The sequence below is a fragment of the Notamacropus eugenii genome, chromosome 1 (genome assembly GCF_028372415.1).
Source record: "Notamacropus eugenii isolate mMacEug1 chromosome 1, mMacEug1.pri_v2, whole genome shotgun sequence".
Lineage (NCBI taxonomy): Eukaryota > Metazoa > Chordata > Mammalia > Diprotodontia > Macropodidae > Notamacropus > Notamacropus eugenii.
In genome coordinates this window covers 242,472,806-242,495,467 of record NC_092872.1, presented here as the reverse complement: position 1 = coordinate 242,495,467, position 22,662 = coordinate 242,472,806, and the positions used below count along the sequence as shown (strand labels likewise).

General features: G+C 40.9%; 1 protein-coding gene across 6 annotated transcripts in view; it reads left to right on the top strand.

The window, feature by feature from the left end:
• Positions 1-22,662, top strand: part of PML (PML nuclear body scaffold) — a 52,036-nt gene that overhangs the window by 19,539 nt on the left and 9,835 nt on the right. For 4 of the 6 annotated variants that reach the window (XM_072628395.1, XM_072628393.1, XM_072628391.1 and 1 more), the window contains exons 5-8: positions 2,722-3,302; positions 3,851-3,933; positions 6,499-6,558; positions 7,516-7,774. In XM_072628395.1, the coding sequence (XP_072484496.1) occupies positions 2,722-3,302; positions 3,851-3,933; positions 6,499-6,558; positions 7,516-7,774 (983 nt within the window). The remainder of the gene's footprint in view (positions 1-2,721; positions 3,303-3,850; positions 3,934-6,498; positions 6,559-7,515; positions 7,775-22,662) is intronic. The other 2 variants (XM_072628394.1, XM_072628392.1) reach the window with 1 other exon arrangement.

Sequence of the window (22,662 nt, the reverse complement as noted above, 5' to 3'; positions counted from 1 at the left end):
TGATAGAAATGTAGGTAAATAATAGGTGATACCTGAAAGATATATGACAAATAAGTAGATAGATGGAGGATAGATGGTAGATGAATAGATAGATATAGTTAAGTTGAGAGAGAAAGATAGAGAGATTTGATGGGCAAATAAGAAGACAGATAGGCAGGTAGAGATAATATGAGTGGATCAGTCAATAGGTACATAGGTAAGTAGAGGATAGATGGATAGATATATAGATCAGTAGATAGACATAGGTTAATAAATAGATTATAGATACGTAGATAGATTCATGATAGATAATATATAATAATGGATAGGTAGAAGATAGTTAAATAGGTAGGTAGATAGATAAGCAAATGATAAGTTGATAGCTAATAGGTAGATAACAGAGAAGTAGGTGGATAGTAAATGATAGATAAGTAGGTAAATAGATTATAGATGGATAAGTTAATAATAGATGGGGCAGCTAAGTGGCACTGTGGATAGACCTCCTGGAGCTGGGAAAACTCATCTTCCTGAGTTCAAATCTGATCTCAGACAATTACTAGATGTGTGACCCTGGGTAAGTCACTTAACCCTGCTTGCCTCAGTTTCCTCATCTGTAAAACGAACTGGAGAAGAAAATGGCAAATCTCTCCAGTATCTTTGCCAAGAAAACCTCAAATCAGGGTCACAAAGAATCGGACATGACTGAAAGCAGCTAAACAACAAGAAACAAAGATAACAGATAGGAAGATAGATGATAGGTAAGTAGATAGGCAGGAAGATGTATGCATAGATGATAAATAAATAGGTAGGCAGATAGATGGATGATAGAGGGATAGATAGAGAAATAGATAAGTAGGTAGATATATAGATAGATATAGATCAATCCATAGATAGGTAGATAGATTGATAGGTAGATAGCTAAATAGATAGGTAGATAGATGACAGACATTTGATTTAAGTAGGTTAAAAAATAAGTAAGTAGGTTGATGGATAATAAATGGATAAAGATAGGAAGAGGGACAGGAAGATTGATCAATAGAAAGATAAATAGATTGATAGATGAGTAGATCAATAGATGGATAGACAGACAGACTAAAACAAATTAGATTTACTCATCAAGAAAAATAGATAAAACAAATAACATAGCACAGAGGACCACAAAACCTTCTGATTATGAAAATGCAAACACCCCATCTGTTCTTAACTGTAGTAACCTCACTTTGGCGGTCTCCACTTTAACCTATTCTTTCATCAGTTTTATTCCTTCACACACTCAAGCTTGTTTCCTTGTTTAGGGAGTTTTCTCCTGTGATGCAGATGGCAAGCCATCATGCCTAGCTATCCTGTGCCTACCCTTAAAACATAACAGTTTTAATTGGTCAAAATCCCAATATTTCAGTGCCATTCTTAACATTACCTTGCTTTTAACTAAATTATCGAGAATTACATTTTGAATTCACTGGCTTCGATTCTCTGTTCTCAAGCCAGCCTGCTCTCTTTGTCTCTCTAGAGCAGGCTCCCTCTCAGAGCTGGAGGAGATCTCAGATGATATGTAGACTGGCTTCTGTCTGAGCTGGAAATCCCTTCAGTAGCCCCACATTCCCCATGTTATCCAGGGAAAAGGGATCCACTTTCCCCCATAGATCCCCATTCCACCCCATTCCACTTGTGTACAATTCCAAGTATGAGAAAATTTCTTTCTACACAGAGCCATCTCTTTTCTCCCCCCTCACTTCAGATTAGAGCAGACTCTATTCTAGTGCATACTGAAGCATCTCTGCCCTCTTTTTGTCTTCCCTTTACCTTTTAAAAATGGAGATATCTGATGTGAACCAGGTCAATATCTCCCTTTCCCAGAGTAAATAACTAAGCATATCTCAACAGACTGACTTTTTGAGGGAGCCATATTTTGGAGGGGAGGTGTTACATACTATTTTAAAGCACAGTTGACTTGTATGACGTGCTATTGATACATAGTGTAGTTAACCCTTTCCATTTATTCACATAGGTTACCCATTTTCAGAGAACTTGTATACAATTTCATGACTACTGGAGAGCAAGTCAGACTTGGGTTCTCTTCCCAATTCTAAGTAGTTCACTGTATGGCTGTGGGTCAGCCATTTCCCCCTTTTGTGGGAAGGACATGATCTATTCCCCTTCAACCCAGTTCTCAGACCAAGGATCTCTCTATTTCTCTTTCTCTCCCATTTTGCCATCATCCATGCCTCTATCCAAGTCACTGATTAAAAAATAAAATGTCAAACAGCACAGGACCAAGCACAGATGCTTGAGACACCACATGAGTAACTCCCAAATTCATGTTGAACCATTGGGCACCAAAAGCAATCAGCTTACATTTATAGAGGGTTTGGGCATTGTAAAGCACTTTTGATCCATTATCTTAATGGGGTTTCACTAGAAACAAACAAAAACCAGCTTCTGAGACCAGACAAGGTAGGTATTCTCTGCCTCCATCTAGGGATGATGAGATTCCCAAGAATGGGCTAAGTTCTCTAGAACAGTAGGTCTTCCAGTAGAAATAGCATGACCACCTTTTTGAGATGCTGTAGATAAGATTTATGCATCTGGTTAAAGGTTAGACTAGGTAACTTGTGATGTGATGACTTATTAAAGATCATACAGTTAGTGATACAAAGGGGACCCAAATCCTTGTCTTTCCAGTTTCATGTCTTTGACTCTCAGATTCGAATATACCACCCTGATTTTTTTTCATTTCTATAGCATCTACTGCCGAGGGTGTGCCAAACCCATCTGTTGCACCTGTGCCCTCTTGGACAGCAGCCACAAGGACCAGTATTGCTCCATCAGCTCTGAGATTCAACAGCGGCAAGAGGAGTTGGTCAAGATCACCGGGGACCTGAAGACCCAACAGCAGACATTCAGCGAAGCCCATGGTAAGATCCAGGCAGCCATCGGCCACCTGGAACAGGTGAAGAAGCAGACTGAGGAACTGATCCGTTCTCACGTCCAACTTATGGTGGAGCAGATCCAGGCCAAGGAAAAGGAGCTCCTGGATACTGTGGAGGGTCAGTACCGGCGGAGCCATGAGCAGATGGCAGGGAAGCTTCGACACTTGAACAGCATGCTTCAGCGCATACAGAATGGTGAGCTGTTGGTGGAAAAACTGCAGCATTATGCCTCGGACCAGGAGGTCCTGGAGATGCACACCTTTATCCGGAAAGCACTGGAACATCTCAATAAGGAGAAGCCTCAGAACCTCCAGACTGTGGTCAAGATGGAAGAGTTTGAAGACTGTAAGGCCAAACTCCAGGCTCTGTTTGTACGGGTCACCAAGGAGAAAGGTAAAGATGATCCAGAATACACCAGATAAATAGTAACAAGATAGCCTGTGAGCAAAGAACTAAGGGTGTTTAGCCTGGAAAAAAAGATTTGTGAGGGGAAGTGATAACTGTCCAGGTGTTTGAAGGACCAACTTAGTTCTATAGCAGGATTAATGCTATTCTGCTTGCCCCTAGAATGCAGAACAAGGAGCAGAAATTCTAGGGAGGCAGATTTTGGATTCTTATGAGAAAAAAAGCTACAATTCGAGTTGTCCAACATATAAATGTCAGAATCTGAGCTCAAACCTAAAACTTACACACTTTCTGCTAGATGAGACTGTCCTAGAGGGAGAAGCAAACACAGGTGTTAGAGCCCTTCCATTAAGGCTGCTCCATTCCCCAGCTTTCTCAGTGAGAACACTTCATTCTTGGAGCCCTGGCAATTTGGTAGCTGGACAGGGTTCCAGGCAGACCCACCTTGTAGGACACTTTACAGTCAGTGACAGAAGTCACCCTCAGGGAGCTTTTGGCCTCTCTAGAAGCTTGATCAGATGTTGCTTCTTCCACAGTCCCTGAAGCTACTAACCTTGAGAAAGAAAGCAAGAAGCAGGAACCCATGGAGGTTACCACCATCACCATGGACAGTGATTCGGTGAGATGATCCTTAAGACCTGGGATGTGTATACGTGTGTTTGTGTGTGAGTGTGTGTGTGTGCATGTGTGTGTGAGGAATGGAGACACACCAGTCCTCAAAATGAGAATTTTCCCTTGTTTAAAATTAAACCCAAATATTTGCCTCCTGGGGAGGGGAGAGGAAACCAAACACAAGGCTGGCCACACCCTGCAGCATAAAGGAAATAGAAGTGAAAACAAAACTTACATATATACCTCAGTTTTCTTTGGTTTCCTGTTTAAGCCAGTTATTTTAATAGATCATTTTTTATTTGCAAGGCACTATGGCAAAGTAGATGCAGAGTTGGCCTTGGAGGTGGGAAGACCCGGGTTCAAATCCTGCCTCGATTATGTACTAATTATGTGACCTTGGACAAATCATTTTAGGCACTTTCTCTGCTTCAGTTTCCCTACTTTGCCAATGGAGATAATAATAGCAGCACCTACCTTATAGGATTGTTGAGGATCAAATGAGATAGCATGTAAAGTGCTTTGCAAGCTTATGTAAGTACTAAATATGATGGAGGCTTGCAAAAGCTTCAGGTGACTTTCTAAGACAAAAGTGATCAGTGTGTCAGAAATGAGTGAGTTGGGTGGGGTGGGGGGAGGCCACAGATTTAAAGCTGAATGAGACCATAGGGGCCTTCAGCGCTCAGCACGGTGCCTGGAATATAGTAGGTGCTTCAAAAATGCTTATTCAATCAATCAAGGTCACACAGATAACAAGTAGCAGGACGCAGATTCAAACCCAGATCTTCTGAGTCCAGACAGAGCATTCTTTTATCATTCCATCATTAGCTAAAGCTAAGCCTGTCCATGGGTGCACCTATAATTGCCCAAAACAACGAGATCTCTTAGCTAGGTTTTCCCTGTGTTCAGGGGTCAGGAGGAGAGCAAGTAATGTATCTCTATCTCCAGCAACTAACTCAGGGTCTTACATGGAGTATGTGTTTACTACGTGCTTATGGATTTGGGATGGAGTGAATTGAATTGACTTGAATTGCATAGAGAGATACTGGCTCAACATTCAGCCTTCAACCTATGAGTCTTTTTTGGGGACCCCTGTGTATTCAGTCCTTACTAAATTATGCAGGAAGAGAGACATGAGGAAGAAAGGATGACCTCTGACCTACTGGAGCTTGGAAACTGGGGATGCAGGGAAAAGGGCGGGAGGTGGGAAGGAGGAGATTTACAAAAGCAAAACAGTTATATTCTGGACAGACTAGAGGGAATCAAGTGCTAATCCACGAAGCTTAAACAATTAGAGAACAAAACTCCAGATAATTCGTTGTTAGTCATTTTCTTTTGCAGCCCTGTTAGAAAACATGGCAGTCTGCCTCTTGCTCGCAGTGGCCTTTCCCATCCTCCTTCAGCCTTAGCTTGTTTGATTACTGTGTAATCCTCTGACTCAGACACTGTCATGCAGTAATTAAACCTTCTGGACCATCAGTTTCACACACACACATCATATATGCACAAGTCATTTGCAGAGGACAGTTTTTGGGGGGAGTCCTTGGGGTGGGGGCAGCAGAGAAAAGCGGAAAATACACTAGACCTCAAATCCAAAGGTAAAACTGTAAGATTAGAATCACAGAAGCTAAGCCTGGGAGGGATCTCAGATAAATCTGACCTGGAGGGACAAAGACCTCATCCCCTTCCCTCTTCTGGAACTTAGCTGTCTAATAGCCGCAGTATGAATTATAGATTCAGAAAATGGTAGTCAATAAGTATTTATTAAGCTTCTACTATATGCCACACACTGTGTTAAGCACTGGGGATATATAGAAAGGTAAGCATCAGTCCCTGCCCTCAAGAAGCTCCCAATCTAATGGAGGTGAGAACATGCAAAAAACTAAGTACAAACAAACTATTGACAAGATAAGATGGTAAATAGTGGAGAGAAGGCTCTAGAATTTGGGGGATTGGGAATGGCTTCCTACAGAAGGGGAGATTTTAGCTGAGACTTGAAGGAAGCCAAGGAGGCTGGGAGGCAGAGCGAGAAGGGAACGTGAAGCCCAGAGAGTAAAACTCCCTCATTTTACACATGGGGAGGCTACAGCCCTTATCCCCAGGTCTCCCAGATGGTCAGTGACAGAGCCCACATTTGAATTTGCCGGCCCCAAATCCAGAACTGCACCATGGGCCAAAGATACAATGACAAGGGAGAGAGATCTGTAATGTGGCCAAAAGGAAATGTAACCCAGTAGACAGAAGCAAGGTAATGTCTCATAGTGGAAAGAGGAGTGAAATTGGATGAGAAAAGATCTGAAATCAAATTCCACTACTGTGATTAGAGGCAAGTCATCTATTTCACTTCCTAGAGTATCAGTTTTCTTCTCTGAAAGATGGGGATAATAAATATTCAGTTTCTATTACAAGGTTTGAGGAAAGCACCATAAGAATGTTATTTTCTGATTCCTAAGCCTGTCCACTCTCCATTACTTCATCTGCCTCCCTACAAGAATCCAGAGCTCATGTTAGGATCTGTGAACACTCCAGACCCCTTTCATACCTATTGTTGCCTTTTTTCCCCCTGATTTTGCAGCAAAGTAAGAAGTTGCAGAAACAGGGACACGTCAACGTCACAGAGAATAAGACTGAAACAGTAAGCCTTCTTGTTCACCCCTGCATAAGAACCTCTTCCACTCTCCAAACTTGCTTCTCTTATTCATCCTTTGCCCCTCAGCTCTTCGAACTATGTGGTCCACAGAAGGGAGCAGTAGCTGGGTTGTGGGACCAGAGATGAAGGAAAATACTCAGGTCCAGTTGGGACCATGGTTCAGTGGGAAGAGAAGGAGGAAGGCCTGAGAATTTCTGGGCAGGAAGTGTGTGACTTTAATCCAGTCAATCATATGTCCCTCTTCTGAAAGCCCCCAGCTCTACCTTGAACCCCCTCAACCCACTAGAAACTTGGCCAAGCTGACAATGTCTTCAGTATGTCCACCAGAGAAAGGAGCCCTTAGGTTTTCTGTCCGGGGACCAAGAGCTACTTAGTGTACTTAACTTAGCCATGGAAGGCCAGAACCTTAGGGGCTAAACCTGTGACTTCAGAGTCAGGTTTGGGCTGAGCTGTAGGAATTGTCACAGTCACTCTGGCTCCTGTGACTGTCCCTGGAGCTGGGGCAGGGAGTGTTGATTAAGCATCTCAGTACAGAAGCAGACAGGAGGAGAGGACAATACAGACCATGCTCTTGGAGAGTAGCTCGTAACCTGATCTTGAGGGACAAAACTCAATTAGATATAAAACAGAGAACAGAGTGAGTGTGGGATTCAGTCGACTAGTGGTATAGGATTTTAGAGGAAGGAGGGAGAAACCCTGAAGGCTGGCATGGTCAGGAAGCCAGGCGCATAAGAATGGGCAGGATTTGGATAGCAGAAAGGAAAGAAAATAGAAAACCATTTCCAGAACAGGGAAAACAAAGTAGGGAAGGCCTCCCCAAGTCAGGCTTCCCATCATCTCTTCCTTTCTCTTTCCCCCACTCACATCATCACCCTCTTCTCTGGGCCCATCCAAGTGACCAGAACATGTCTCTATCTGTGCCCTCTTTTCCCCCTCCAACAGGAGCAGCACACTAGTACCCAAACAAGGAAAAGAAAATCAACCCACATCAATAAAATAACCTCACAGAAGGTGATCAAGAAGGAATATGGCGAAAGTGGAAAACACAAGATGAATAAGGTTTTCAAGCAACCCCAGGCCAGCACTTCAGGAGCAAACCAACATGCCATGATGGGAGCCCCCCACACAGCTCCGGGTTCAGACATGTGCTCTACATCAGAGTCCAACAGCAGCACCCGCTCAGAGGATCCAGGTAGGCAAGGTGAGAGAGGAGGGAAGAGAAACAAGGAGGGTATCATCTGGCTAATATTCTCTCTTGCAATGTCCAAGGGCTCCTTCTGAGCCCAAGGACCTCAGTCATCAAGCAATAACAATAATAATACATTAATGGAGCACTTTGAGGTTTGCCAAATGCTTCTCTCACAACTACACTATGAGATGGGCACAGGCATGGACTTGGGAGTCAGGAAGACCTGAGTTCAAGTCTTGCCTGCCTCAGGTTCTTAATAACTATGTGACCCTGGGCAAGTTCCTTAATTTCTTCCAACCTCAGTCTCCTCATCTATAAAATAGTGATGATAATAGCATGTATGTCTCATAGAGTTGCTGTGAGGATCAAGTGAAAGAATGTTGAAAGCAGTTCCCAAACTTCAATATGCTTCATAAAGCTTAGCTATCATAATCATAATTATTATTTATTTATTTTATGGATATATAGTTACATTTACATCATATTGAATTGTTATAACTGAGGAAACTGAGTCAAAGAAAGTTTATATATTAGCCCAAGGTCTCACAGCTGAGTAGTATCAGAACCCAAACTGAAACCCACATTTCCTGACTCCCAAGTTCAATGCTTGTTTTCCAGGTCCTAGGTCACCTTGCTCCTTTCCATCGGGAGCTCCCAGGCTAGTTGGATGATAAGGTTCATGGATGTAAAATGAAGACCACCACCAGCTGATCCCTGGGCAAGGGCTGATGTGTGGTTCTGAGAGAAAGATGAGAGGGAGAATGTGCAAAAGTTCAGGAATCCCTCCCCAAGCTGGGCCTGGTAGTCCACCCCGACAGGCCCTGCTGCTTGGGAGGCTAGTGAATCGCTTGTCTGGAGGTTCTGAGCTGTATAGGAGGTTCTCATTTTTGGCACCTCACTGAGTTTCACAGTCCCCAGGAACTACCTAAGAAGGGTGAACTGACCTAGGTTGGAAAGACAAGCAGGCAGAAGCTCCATTCTCATCAACAGGGTTTAGCCCATTAGTGGCTGCTGCACTTTCAAGTTGGGAGAGATAGGGAGACCCAGTCTCAAAAAAAGAAAGCCCCCAACCCTGCTCCCACTCCTCAAGGCAATAGACAATATCTCAGGTGAGTCTTCTAAGGGACGCTTCTCAGTGGAATGGAATGGAAGTCTTTAATAAGCACTAGATGTTCAGCCTCTGCTTCTATCCCCCAAGGGTTCATGGTCATTTCCAGCCTTGAGGACATCTTCCCTTCCCTCTCATCCACCTCCTCAGATTCAAGCATGGACAGCTTCATCCCCTCAAGCCAAGAATCTGGAGGACAACAGATACCATCACCCTATGGATATTAGAAGGTCTCCTACCCAAACTTTCTACCATATGGTCTCATAGAACCAAAGGGAGAGGCAGAGTCTACCTTACCCCACATCTGGAGATTAGTTTTCCTCCTCAGAGAGCCCTCATATGTGTGGAGACTTCTATCCTTTCTGGGTCTGAGTCCTTCTCTACCCTCCTCTCCAGCCTCTGAGAAAAAAAAATCATTTGTATACACTCCTTTTCCTATGTCTCTGATCCTTTCACTTGGCCTGGGCAACCTTGCCCTTCAGACCAAAGCATGGGAAGACTGAGGTGGCAAGACCAGTGATAAGGTTATTGCAATAAACCAAATGAGGTCTAATAAGAACCTTAACTAAAAGGAAGAATGAAATGAGAAAAAATGGATTGAAGAGACCAGTGAAAGTGAAAAGGCTAGGATTCCATGGTCGATCATCCATAGGGCATGAGGAATAGGAGGGCATCAGATAACCTGACAGCTTCAAGCTTGGTTGCCTGGGATCATGGCAGTCCCACTGACAGAAATCCCAGACTCCCAGCATCAGTTGTCTTAAAACTCTCCAACTCACTCACCCTATGTTTCTGATGATCCTGACTCTGTAGCCTACCCTGGGGATGCTGGAATCCCCTGGCTCCCCATACTGTTCAGCTTGAATGGGAGTGAGCCAATATAGCCACTGTAATATTGGTGTGTAATTCAACTATTTGCACATACAAGCCTTCTTTGAACATGGGGGCATTCTGGTCGGCTAAGGAGACATCTCAGATGTCACATAAGACCAAGGCAAGGGAGAGGGGATGGAAGATAGAGGGAGTGACTTTTCTTTACAAGGCTCCAGTAATAATTGGGCCTCTCTGCTACTGCTGCCCACTACGCTCCTAGGCTGGATCTGACCATCTTTTTTTTATCATTACTTTTATCATTACTTACTCTTCTGATTTGGAGACATCCTAGTCAAGAGCTTTGGAGCAGCACAAGCCACAGCCTCCAACTGATGTAGACACTGACATAGACAGGAGATGAAAGGGAAGGACCTGGGACCATCCAGCAGCACCACTAACACACCACTCCTCCCATCCTCAATCTGGTTCTGGTGAGGGGCATCTCACTCCTTCCTGAGTCAACCCAACCCATGATTGGGCTGCTCTAATTGTTAAGAGGTCTTTCTTGATGTCTGACATGACTCATGATACCCTAGGCTTCTTAGGTACTGCAGCAGACAGAGTACTAAACTTGGAGTCAGAAAGACCTTGTCCAAAATTTTGCCACAGAGACTTATTGTCCATGTGATCCTGAGCAATGCATTTGACCTCTTTCCTCCTCAGCTTCCTTATCTGTCAAATGGGGATGATTATAGCATCTACCTCACAGGGATGTTGTGAGGATCAGATGAGATAGCATATGTCAAATGCTTTGCTAACCTTATGGCTCTATAAATTCTAGCCCTTATTACTTAGTTTTTTCGCAGACCGCCTCATTCATTAGGATCCAGTCACTTCAACTATTTGAGGCAGTCGGGGACGTCCCAAGGAAATGCTCCTTACAAGGTGCTAGGCACTCCTTGTGCCCTGCTTCTTTTTCTTCCCAGTGATGGTGCACCATAATTCCCGCCACAGTGACAAGTAAGGTAACATCAATCAATCGCCAAACGTTAACTGAGGGCCTCCTATTGGTTAGATGCTAGGAAGGTTTTTTAAGTCTAAGACCTGGGTACCACCTTCAAAGAAAAGCTCAGTGCCCAATCAAGGTTCAAAATCAGAAAACACCTCCTAAACAGCCAACCTGTTAGGTCTCAGGAACTGTGTGGGGTGCAGAGATTTAAAACCAAATGATTCTTGACCTCAGGCAGTTTCCCATCCAGAAGGGGAGAGAACAGGTGTGTCCAAAAAATGACTATAATTTAAAGTAGGATGTGATAAGTGAAAGGAAAAAGATCAATAATCAATTCTTTGAGTGCATTGCTCTGTATTGCCTTGCTAATCTTTTGTCTGCTATGATTATTAGGATAAGAAATAAATGTGATTTATAGTAAGAACATAGTCCCAGGTAAAAAACCTGTGTGTAACCAAATGATGATGTAGTCCCAGGGAAATGCCTGTGTTAATTAACCTTAGAAGTGTAAGAAAATCATTACAAAGTGTGTATCTTAAGTATGTGACCGTAATAATCATACCTATATATTATTTTTATGTTAAAATGTAGTTGTTTGCCCTGTGTTTCTGATCAGAAAGCACCCTGGTTTTCTCAAGAGCCTGCCTGAGTTAAAGAAAACTGATTTGTATAATAGCCAGCTTTTTAATTTTTTTTTTTTTTACCATACATGAATCAAGAAAAACTACAAATATGTGAATTTTGTATCTCGGGGTCTCAGACCATACTGGGTGGACTGTGGACCCCACCTTTGTTTTCTTAATAAAAGTTGGTTTCTTTGCCCAGAAAGGCTTCCCAGTTTCTTTTTTAATTCCTAATTTAAGATTGGCACCTGCAGAAAGGATGGACGAAAGCAAGGTTTGGACTCCAGCTCCCAGGACCCTCGGTGAATGCTCCAGGGACTGCAGCCCTGGTTCCTTCTCCTGGGGCACCCTGGATCTGGACTCCTCTCTCTACCTAACCCGCTTTCTCTCTGGGCTCAGGTGAGCCTCTGACCTTAGGAGGAGCCTGTTTTTCTTTTTCATTTCTCTTGCTAATTTTTCATCTTAATCTCTCTCTGGTTTCCACTTGAAGAGAAAATTAAAAGTATGTGGAGAAAGACTTTGCAGCATCAGAAACTGGGCAACTGTAACTTCTCTTTTTTGGAAATTAGAATATGACATGTTTATTGCTCCTTAAAGGGCCCCCTTGTGTAAGTGTCTGTTTTGTGCTATCTGTAATTATCCTAACTATGTGCTAACCCATAGTCAACTGGTATTTCACTTATGCCCTTTCTGACCCTGGGAGGATCCTGTTTTTCTTTTCCTTTTCTCTTGCCAAATTTTTCATCTTAATCTCTCTGTGGTTTCCACTTAAAGAGAAATTAGAAGATTTTGCAGCATCAGAAACCGGGAAACTGTTAACTTCTCTTTTTTCAGAAATTAAGAATAGGACATGTTTATTGCTCCTGAAAGGGCCCCCTTGTGTAAGTGTCCATTTTGTGCAATCGGTGTTGAATGCTAACCTATAGCCAACTGGCATTTCCCTTATGCCCTTTCTTTTGGCTTGATCAACCAAAAACAAAAAGGTTGAGAAAAAATGAAATTTCAAAAAATAATCTTCATAGAAGACTAAATTTGTGATTGGAGATTCTAAAACTGTGATTTGACTGTAATGTTCTTATGTCTTTTCTTTTGGCTTTCAGAAAGGAAAGGAAATCTTAAAGATAGGAAACTAAGATATAAAAGTAATTAGAAACTAAATTTGCAAAAGAGGGAAATAGTTGAACACTTCACTCTTTGTTCTGTGTTCATTTGCTTTATTTGACCAGTACCAGATTTTTAGGTTTTAGATGAGAATTTAGATTAGGATTCTCTGAGTAAGTTCTGTTGAGAAGGACATCAGACTGCTTGTGTAAAGAGACAGACATAGGGAAGTTAACTTGAGTCTGCGTGTGGTATACCACACAAACAGACTGCTGAGGATGGATTGGTTTCTATGCAACTCAAGAAACAAGCACTAGGGCTCATATTTACAAAGTACTTACTCTAAGTTGTCTGGTCATACCTCTGCTTACATCAACTGGTTAGGACAGTTAGTACCTTGTCACTGAAGAAAGTAGAACTTACAGCAGGGATTTAGTTCGGACTCTCTTTGTTATAGGTGAGAGGTGTAGCAAGGAGATTAGGGTTAGCTGTCTACAGTAATGCCCAGTAAAGTCATGGCTTTAAAAGCAGTTGTAATTCTACATTGAGAAGGAGACATAAAGAGGGAGATCTAAAGGAGTAAAGACTATTGTAGAATGGCTTAACGATGCTACAGTTAAGTAGAGACTCACTCAGTTTAGGTAGTCAACAGTTTAGTTAGACAGGGTATTATTAGATAGAGTTTTTAAACTGGGATTTACCCTTAATTGCTCTGGATATCAAATTCAGTCAGTCCCAGGTCAAAACAAGTTTGCTGTCTACAGGGAGTCGCTAAACGGTTAGGAAGATTTCACAGTAGGATTTAACAAGACATGAGTCCTTGTTTATTGTCCTTAGCATTTCTGTATATTCTGTCCTCATTAAAGTTCTTGTTTCTACACTGTTTTAGTCTTTAGCCAGTTATTCAAACCATAGATTGGTTTTAAAAAATTGCTGGTGAACTTCCTTTCTCTTTCCTCTCTGTACATTAACAAACTTTTTAGATTAGTTGTTCAAGCCACAAATACATTAGAAATAGTTATTGTGTTCTACTCAGAAATATTTAGAATAGTTACTTAAGCTATAAACCTTTTAAACATAATTATTAACTCTGTTCTCTTTTCTTACCTCTTTGGGTGCTTCATGAACATAACAATCAATTCTGCTCTATTGTGGTCCCATGATGTCTTAGAAAACTGAACCTACCATCGCTTTCTCTCCTTGGCATGTTAGAGAATCGCTTGGATTAGCTTTCTGTGCCATACACGTATTAGATGTAAAAGAATCACATAGGAATTTTTCTTCTCAAATGGTAAATTTTTCTTCTCAAATGGTCTCTTCTCGAGACACTAAAAATAAGGAAGCTACATTTTCCTTTCCTCCACATCTGGAAACCTCAGAACTAAGACTGGAAGCTGTGAGTGAGAAAAGACAGCCAAGTTGGGGGAATTGCTCACCACCTTCGCCTGAAGACCCCTAAACTTGAGGGAAATCTGGACCCTGACCTTCCAGCAGATGAGGATAGTTTGGTTCAAGTTAAAAAAAAGGTTCTGACAGAGAATTCTAGCAAGTTTCAGGAAATTGGGTGAGAAAAGAAAGACACCCCAAACCAGTTCTATGATAGTTTCTGCAAAGGAGCTAAAAGTTATGTAGGACTGTATCCTACTAACATTAAGGACGCCAAAATCATTAATACAGTTTTCGTAAATCAGGCGTCCTCAGAAACCAGAGGGTTTTTCATGAATAATTGTCTTGGGTGCATGAGAAGAATACTAGTGAGCTCAAAACCATAGCTCTATGCATTTTTGAAAAGAATAAGAATAAGAAAGAAAAGAAACTGAGTCTTGCAGTAATACCTGTATTGGAGTCCAAAGCAGACAAAAGCAACTCCTAAGTTGTTTTTACTGTGGGAAAAAGGGTCACTGGGCTAGAAAATGTAGAAAGAAACAGATGAGAAGCAGAGAAACTTCAGGACCAGCCCAAGACAGGGTGGGTTTTCTTCACTCAATTCTGTGCCAAGGAAGAGAAATTTTAGTACCACTCGGTATGTATTGGGAAATACAATTGATTGTTCATTTTATTCTCTATCTCCATGTTTGTAACAACCACTATTACTCATACCATTACTGAACAGATTCCAACTGAATTGATCTTAGTTAATTTTTCTATTTACCTAATAATATGAGGCTTTTAAGATTAGCCATGCCTGTTGTTTGAGATAAAAGGCAACCCTCTCCCGTTTAAACTGTAATATCCTTAAAATTAAAATTCGGACATTTAAAAAATCATTGTTTAGTTGGCAGAATTAACGATCTTTGTGTAAATGTATTACTATCTATCCCTTTTGAAATTATAATTTGGATATTCTCGAAAGTGATGTTGTTTTACCTATTAATGTTGCTTGTAGAAAATTGTCACCCTTAGTTATGATTGCGGTTTTCCATATAAAAGCTCCCTAAAGTTAAATTAGTAAAGTAAAGAACAGTTTATTTGGACTATCTATGATTGATAAAGGGATTCTAAAATATCTGTGAGTCTCTGATGACAACCTCTCTGTTGCTCTCTATATAATATCTCTGTGTTATTCATTCCTAGGTACCCAAACTGGGCACCATTGTCTCCACCATTCCTGATAGAGCTAAATTGCTTTACTGCTATTAAACTATGTTCAGCATTTTTCAGTTTTCAGCCAGTGAATCCATTCAGTACCTGTTCCCATTCACTTGGAAGGGGAATCAATACTGCCTGAATGAAGACAAAGACAAAATGCCACACCATATGTGGAGAGGCAAGTTACTCTGGACAGTATATTCCAACCTTTGGTGAGATTGTTAAACCATTGACTACTCCAACTAAAGACTCAGTTCCAGAACCTCTGCCTCTGCTGTCTGATCATCTGGTAGCAGTTGAAAAGATCTCTCAGCACCAACTCTGAGCCTTCCAAATAGTATGCCCATGAGCAGAAGGATGTGTCTGAAATGCCCCTTCAGGACCTCAGATCATCCGTTTGACCCACAGTCTATGGCACTTGACACCTGTCAGCTGGCTGCTGTCCACTGGAGAGTACCTCCATGCCCTCAAGTAACTGCTGTTCTCTCTTAAGAGGATCAGCTTTGTGGTCTGGTTCTTGACTGCCAACACACCATACTGTGCTCATGTAAGATAGTCAACCTCAATGTGTTAGACATTAGAAAATGTTGCCATCAAGAAACGAAGACAACTGCAAAAAAGAAGCTGAGTCCCCCAAGAAGTGCAGTGCAAAACAGGTATCTGGGATATGGATGAAACAACTGTCTGGGATATGGATGGAACAGGTATAGAACCCTGGAAATGGTAAGGCCCTAAGAGATTTTATCATTAAATTTGCCTTTCAACTCACAAAAGGGGGCATTTGGGGAATGGTGGACACAATCAACCCAACGTGGGTGGCCTCAGGTATCTCCTCGGTAGATAATCATATATGTGCTTCCTGTCACACATGTCATTCTTATAACCAGGATTCTTTTAGGAAGGTTGCTTTTGGAGATTATCCCTTGGCCTATACCCCATTTGGACATCTTTAAATTAACTCTGTCAATGTGCCCAAATCAGGTATTTATAAACACTCTTGATCCTGTAGACCACCTCACTAAATGGGTTGAGGCCTTTTCCTCGTGGGCCACATCAACTTTTGTTGCCAAGATTGTCCTCAACAAGATTGTTCCCAGATTTGCCCCGCAACCCCTACCTTCATTGATTTAAACCAAGGGATGCATTTCACAGACTCAGTTTTAAATCAGGTTTATTCCTATCTTGGTGTTAAACCTTGCTACCCCATATCACCCCCAAAGCTCAGGTCAGGTTGAAAGGATGAATAGGAAGCTTCAAACTATGATTGAGACACTTTCTGAAGAGATTTACCTGGACCAAGGGGGAATTAGGAGAAGTTATATCTATCTAAATTGATCTAAATTTCTCAACTACTAAATTTTTTATTGGAATGATATCACAAAATTTGTCAACTTAAAGTCTGAAATTTAAATGAAACATGAATTTGAAATGACATGTATACCACCTTTTAAAAATTCACCTTTTGAGATTTGAAACCCTTTTGAAGTAATTTGACAATTTGAATGAAATTTGAATTCAAAATGACTTGATATGCATAAGTACCACCCTTTGATAGATTTAAATGAAATGAAATTTGAAAATATATGTACTGGATAAATTTGATAAATTTGAAACTTCCTTTTGAAAGTAATTGAATTGTATGTAAAATTTGAAATCATTACCTTTTGAAATTTGAAAAAAAATTGAAAGCACAATTTGAAATACCTTTTGAAATTCTTTTCCCTTTAGGAAGCTAGCTAGATGAGAATATGACCCCATGAATATTTGTTAGTTTTTCTTTAACAATCTCACTCTCTTCTGGTAGCCCATTTCATAAGCTACCAAACTGACGTTAGCCAAATGACATCAATTTAGTCACTTTAATAGCTCAATAGGGAAATGACCTCTTTAACAGCATTTCACATTATCTCAAGAGAGATTTTACATAGCAGTATATTTTAAAAAGCATATTTTAAATTATCATATTATCTTTGATACGTTATTTAACCCCAAATCTTATACAGTTACAGTGTAAATTCTCAACCCAATCAATTTTTGATTCACTGATGACAATAAGAAAAGCTCATTTTTCTTATACCAGGAAAAGTTAAGTAATTTGCCAGAGTCACACAACCAAGATATGGCAGAACAATTCTTTGTTTTATCAGTGCATTTTTGCTTCATTTTCATTTTTTCTTTTCATGACTACTTTTGCACTTATTCTGATATTTATTATATTTATTTTTAGTTGCATGCTCACTTCATTTGTCTTCTTTCCCTCTACATTTTATATGTGTACAGAGGAATAAATTTTCTTTTGCTGGTTTAATTTCATACTACAAATGTTCATGCATTGTCTTATTATTATAATTTTATTTAATACTTAGATCATTCACTACTGTATTTCATGTTGGTATTTCTCTTAATTTGTCTGAAACAGGTTGAAGTCACTTCCAATTACTGTTAAAGCATCTAGGTGTTTTGTTTTTCAGTTAGCCTTTCCTTTAATGACTATGATAATGTGCATTTGGAACACTGACATTTAATCTTGATAGTATTCCATTATCTGTTACACCTTTGAGCATAAAAGGTGTTTCCCTATTCTTCTCTTTTGACCAATTTTGTCTCACCTGAGATTACTGTCAATCCTTTCATTGAATCACCCAAGGAGTCTGTTGTCTCACCTGAGATTACTGTCAATCCTTTCATTGAATCACCCAAGGAGTCAAATCAATTCCTTCTGTTTTTCTAATGATCCTGACCACGTGTATCCTAATGATGACCATTTTCCTGACTACTCAGGTCCTCCCCCATCTTCCTAGTCATCTTCATGTTCTGGCATCTCCTGCCTTCTTGTCCCTCAACTCATCCAGAGCCATTGGAACCTCAAGCTACCCATCCATTGTTCCGAAAGAAGACTTACTGTAGTTTTATGCCTCATTAACAGACTGCCCCCTCTGGTTTTGCATCCCCTATAACAGTCTGCCCTCTTTAGAACTGTATGCTATGCTTAGCCTATAATCTGTCCTATTCTCAATTAACTGAGAAAATTGTCAATGGGGAGAATTAAAAGGAAAAAGATCAATAATTAATGCCTTGAGTGCTTTGCTCTGTATTGCCTTGCTAACTTTTATCAACTATAATCATTAGGATAAGAAATAAGTGTGTGATTTGTAGTAAGAATATAACCCCAGGTAAAAGACCTGTATATAACCTAGCTATGATGCAGTCCCAGGGAAATTCCTGTGTTAATTAACCTTAGAAATGTAACTAAATCATTATAAAGTATGTTGTTTGCCCTGAGCTTCTGATGGAAAAGTGCCCTACTTTTCTGAAAAGCCTGCTTGAGTAAAAGAAAACCGATTTGTGCAATAGCAAGCTTTTTTTTTTTCACCATACCTGAATCAAGAAAACTGAACAGCTGTGAATTTTCTATCTCAGGGTCTCAGATCATACTGAGCAGACTGTAGATCCCACCTTTGTTTCTAAACAAAGGTTGTTTCTTTGCCCAGAAAGGCTTCCCAGCATCTTTTTAATAAAAATGATAAGTAATTTCAGAGAAGAAAAGGTTTGAAGCCTGTTGGCTTCCTGAAGAAATGAGATTTTAGCTGAGCCTTGAAGACAGGGAAGGATTTTGACTGGTAGAGGAGGTAGGGATAGTAGTACAATTTGAGGGCAGTGGAAGGTGAGCTGAGTTTGTGATGAGGGAACCTTGGATAGATGGACGGGAAATGAGAAGACCTTGTCAGGCAGGAGTAAAGGAAAAAGTCTGGCAATCATTGAGAGCAACTTTTGGATCATCAAGATGCTCCCTAGGTAAGAGGTGTTATTGTTGATGTTTCATTTTTCAGCCATGTCCAACTGTACATGACCCCATTTGGGGTTTTCTTGGCAAAGATACTGGAGTGGTTTGCCATTTCCTTCTCTAGCTCATTTGATAGAAGAGGAAACTGAGGCAAACAGGGTTAAGTGACTTGCCCAGGGTCACACAGCTAATAGGTGTCTGGAGCCAGATTTGAACTCAAGAAGATGAGCCTTAACTGACTCCAGTCTGGCACTCTGTATACTATGGTGCCACCTAGCTGCCCTTGGATAGGAGTAAGCTGACTACAAATCTGATTGACCAAAGATGGCTATACAGGGGAAAGAGCCCTAAGTTCGGATCATGACTCTGCTAGTTATTAACTGTGATCTGAGATAAATTATTTAAACCTCTCTGGTCCCCAGTTTCTTCATTGGTAAAATGAAAGGATGAGACTCAATGACCTTTTATTTGGATTTATTCTATTTCTAAATTTATAATCCTTTGAATGTACTTCTGGCCACTGGCCACCTGTTTGAATTTGTGCCATTTAGTTAACATCTTCCAACCTTCATTTTGTCATCTGTGAAATGGGAGACTTGGGCTTGATTTGCCTCCAAGGTTGGTTCTAACCCTAAATTATGATCTGAGGAATCCGTTTACTCTCTGTGGAGGTGTCGTGCTTTGAGTATGGTTGGACACAGTGAAAATGTGGATGAAATCTCAACTTCTGATCTTGTCCTAACTAAAGGGAGATGGATTTGACCCTACTGTCTTCATAACTACAGTGAGGGATTCCAGAAGGAAAATCAGTCCTGGCCTCAAGGAGTTTATATTCTAATGAAGGGAGGAATACATAAAAGGCAGCCCAAAAGCCGGGGGGGGGGGGGGGTACTTTCAGTGTGAGAAGCCTTCCCTCATTTAAAGTTCTTATCCTTCCTCATTTTTCAGTCTTCTTACGATTTATGCCCCTCTGTGCCCTTATAATTCAGGCCTACTGATCTGCTTGCTGAGAAAAGGAAGGGAGATACATCATAATAGATTGAGGGGTTGGTAGGGTCAAGTGATTTGGTTATTTTGTGGACAGAAGTTATGGGAGGAGAAGACCTTGATTACAAGGGAAGGGATTAGATCCATGATACATGCGGGAGTTGTCCTTGGCAAGAAGATGGAAGTATAGACAAAAACACTTTCAAGGACTATTGAGATGTAGAGAAGGGCTCAAGAGGGACCCACCAAATGGCCTGTATTTTCTCTGTAAAGTGTGAGGCTGTGAGGGGAGGGAAGGAGGTGGTATAGGAGAATAGAGGAGAGAAGAAAAAGTTTTGAATAACAGCTATGATGAGCATAATAGAGAATCAAGCAGAGAGGAGTAAAAGAATTGCCTTCCTCTGGTGAGAGCCCAGTTAAGACCAGGCTATATAAATTTGTGGTGACCATGGTCTTTACAATGCTATGACTTCTTCCACTCTGTTTCAATACCACATGAGTAGGAGCAAAAGAGGCAAATGAGAGGAGTAATTTAGGGCTGGAATTTGACAAGGCGTGAGTACTGGTAGGATGAGGGAGTAAGGGATACAGGAAGAGAGAATGGTGTAATGACAAACTGGTCAACTATATTGCCAGAATTCCAAAGCGAAGAAAGTGAAGCCAGAGTGGAGGTGATAGTGTGGGAGGATACTAAGGGATAGAAAAAACTGGAGGTGATGGTAGGAACAAAGAATAAGTTTTAAAGGAAAGATGAAATAATAAGAAATTATGGTCAAATGAAGGAATTTCAGAATTCTTGGTCATGGAAATGGAACACTTGTGGATGACAAAGTAAGATCAAAATTGTGACAGCCCCAGTATATGACTCAGATGGAGCAGAAGCGTAGGAAGCATAGGTCATGGGAGCAGAGGAGATGAGGGAACCAGGAGGCTTGGGTTTTTGGAGGAACATTAATACATATCTTGAAATTCTCTTGTATAGGGGCAGAGTTGGGGTGTAGACTTGCTTGATAACAGAGAGAGTAGAATCTGGATTGAGGCATACATTTGAGCAGAGTGAACCTCAAAGGAAGAGTGATAGCAGCAGAAGAAAAGTTGGCAAATGGCAATGAATAGAAAAATGCATTTCAATTCTTGCTTCAGGACTAGTGTCTTGGAGCATATGACAAAAGATGCAACCAGACCTAAAAAAGAGGGGCAGGAGGGAAGCTCCATCTTCTGAGACAAGCCATGTTTCTGCAAGTGCTAAGAGATAGAAGGGGAAGGAGACAAAGAGGTCCTCAATAAAAGGGAATGTGTTAATGATGTAACAGAAATTCCATAGGGTATCATGAAGGCGCAAACAGAGCTGGTACAAAACATGAAAAGGATAGAAATGGATTGTGATGAGGGAAAGGGAGTTTGGGGCTGGGGGAAAAGGAAGCAGCCCACACATAAGCAGCTGGGGACTCCATTTCACTGAGATTAGGTGAGTAAAAGTTGGTGGGAGTTTTCTGTCCAAAGGGGATGAGACGAGGCGTAGTGGTGAGGAACCACAGCTCTGCCCACAATCGCAGAGGATTGCAGCACTTAGTGTCCTGGCTCTGCCTCAGCCCAACTTGATGAGCCATAACCTCACTGGGTCACAACCATGGCCATAATGAAGGTAGCTACCAATCGATTACTTCATCCATACATCCCAGAGTTTCCCAACATCTACAAATTACGCATTATACCCAGAATCACAGAGGAAAAAATGTGAAGTTTAAAAAGACCTCCATGAAGTAATGCCAAGCAGAAAAAAAAATGGGAATATACTTATCAAACTATATACGACAAAAATGGAGATGGTCAGTCAACCAAGGACTGCTGCCAAAGACTAGAGAGACTGGAAAAAATAGTAATGACATATTATGTACTGAAATGTGTTTAAATGAAAATAGCTGCGAAATAAGTTTAGTTGGGAGAATTGATGTTTAATGTTATTTACAATAATAAAGTTTTAAAACATTAAAATAAAATTACTTAACTTGCCATCAGGAGACACGTGTTTGATCTCAGTGCCAGTCACTTACCAGTTGTATCATCTTGGACATGTCACCCTCTCTGAGCCTCAGTTTTTCATCTGTACAATGGTGATACAGGATCCCATAAGTCAAAGAGGGAAGCGGAAATGAATAGTCAAACAATGAATCCTGACGTAGATTAGAGAGAATGATTGAAAAAAGTGATGACGTATTATATGCTGAAATGTATTTAGATGGAAATGGTTGCAAAATGGGTTTAATTGGTAAGATGGATGTTTAATATTGTTTATAACTGAGCATTAAAACTTTAAAAAAATCACTGGACTTGGCATCAGGAAAGATCTGGGTTTAATCCCAGTTTCAGCACTTAATATTGGAATGACCTTGGACATTGCAACTTCTCTAAACCTGTTTCTTCATCTGTAAAAGAAGCAAATAATATATTTTCCATGTATCCGATCGGGCTGCTTGCTGTGAATGCTTTGTAAACTTGCTATTGAAATCAGATCCCTTACGTAAGGTTTTACAAATTTTTTTTAAACATCATTATTACTTATATGTGGTTCACACATAAAACAGTCAAGCAAAACAACACGACTGTGCTTGAAGATATATGCCCCATTCTACACCAGTGGTCCACCACCTCTTTGCTGAGAGGCAAGAGGCCTGTAATATTGGAACCATCCAAGCTTCCGAAGTCAGAGTTAGTCACTGCGTGGATCACAGTTCTGAAAGTCTTTCAGCATTGTTTTTCTTTATATTGTGGTAATTGTGTAAGTTGTTCTGGTCCTGCTTACTCTGCCCTACCTCAGTTCCCATAATTCTTTGCATTCCTCAGAGTTGTCATTACGGCGCAGGAGTAGTGTACTGTGTTGGTGTT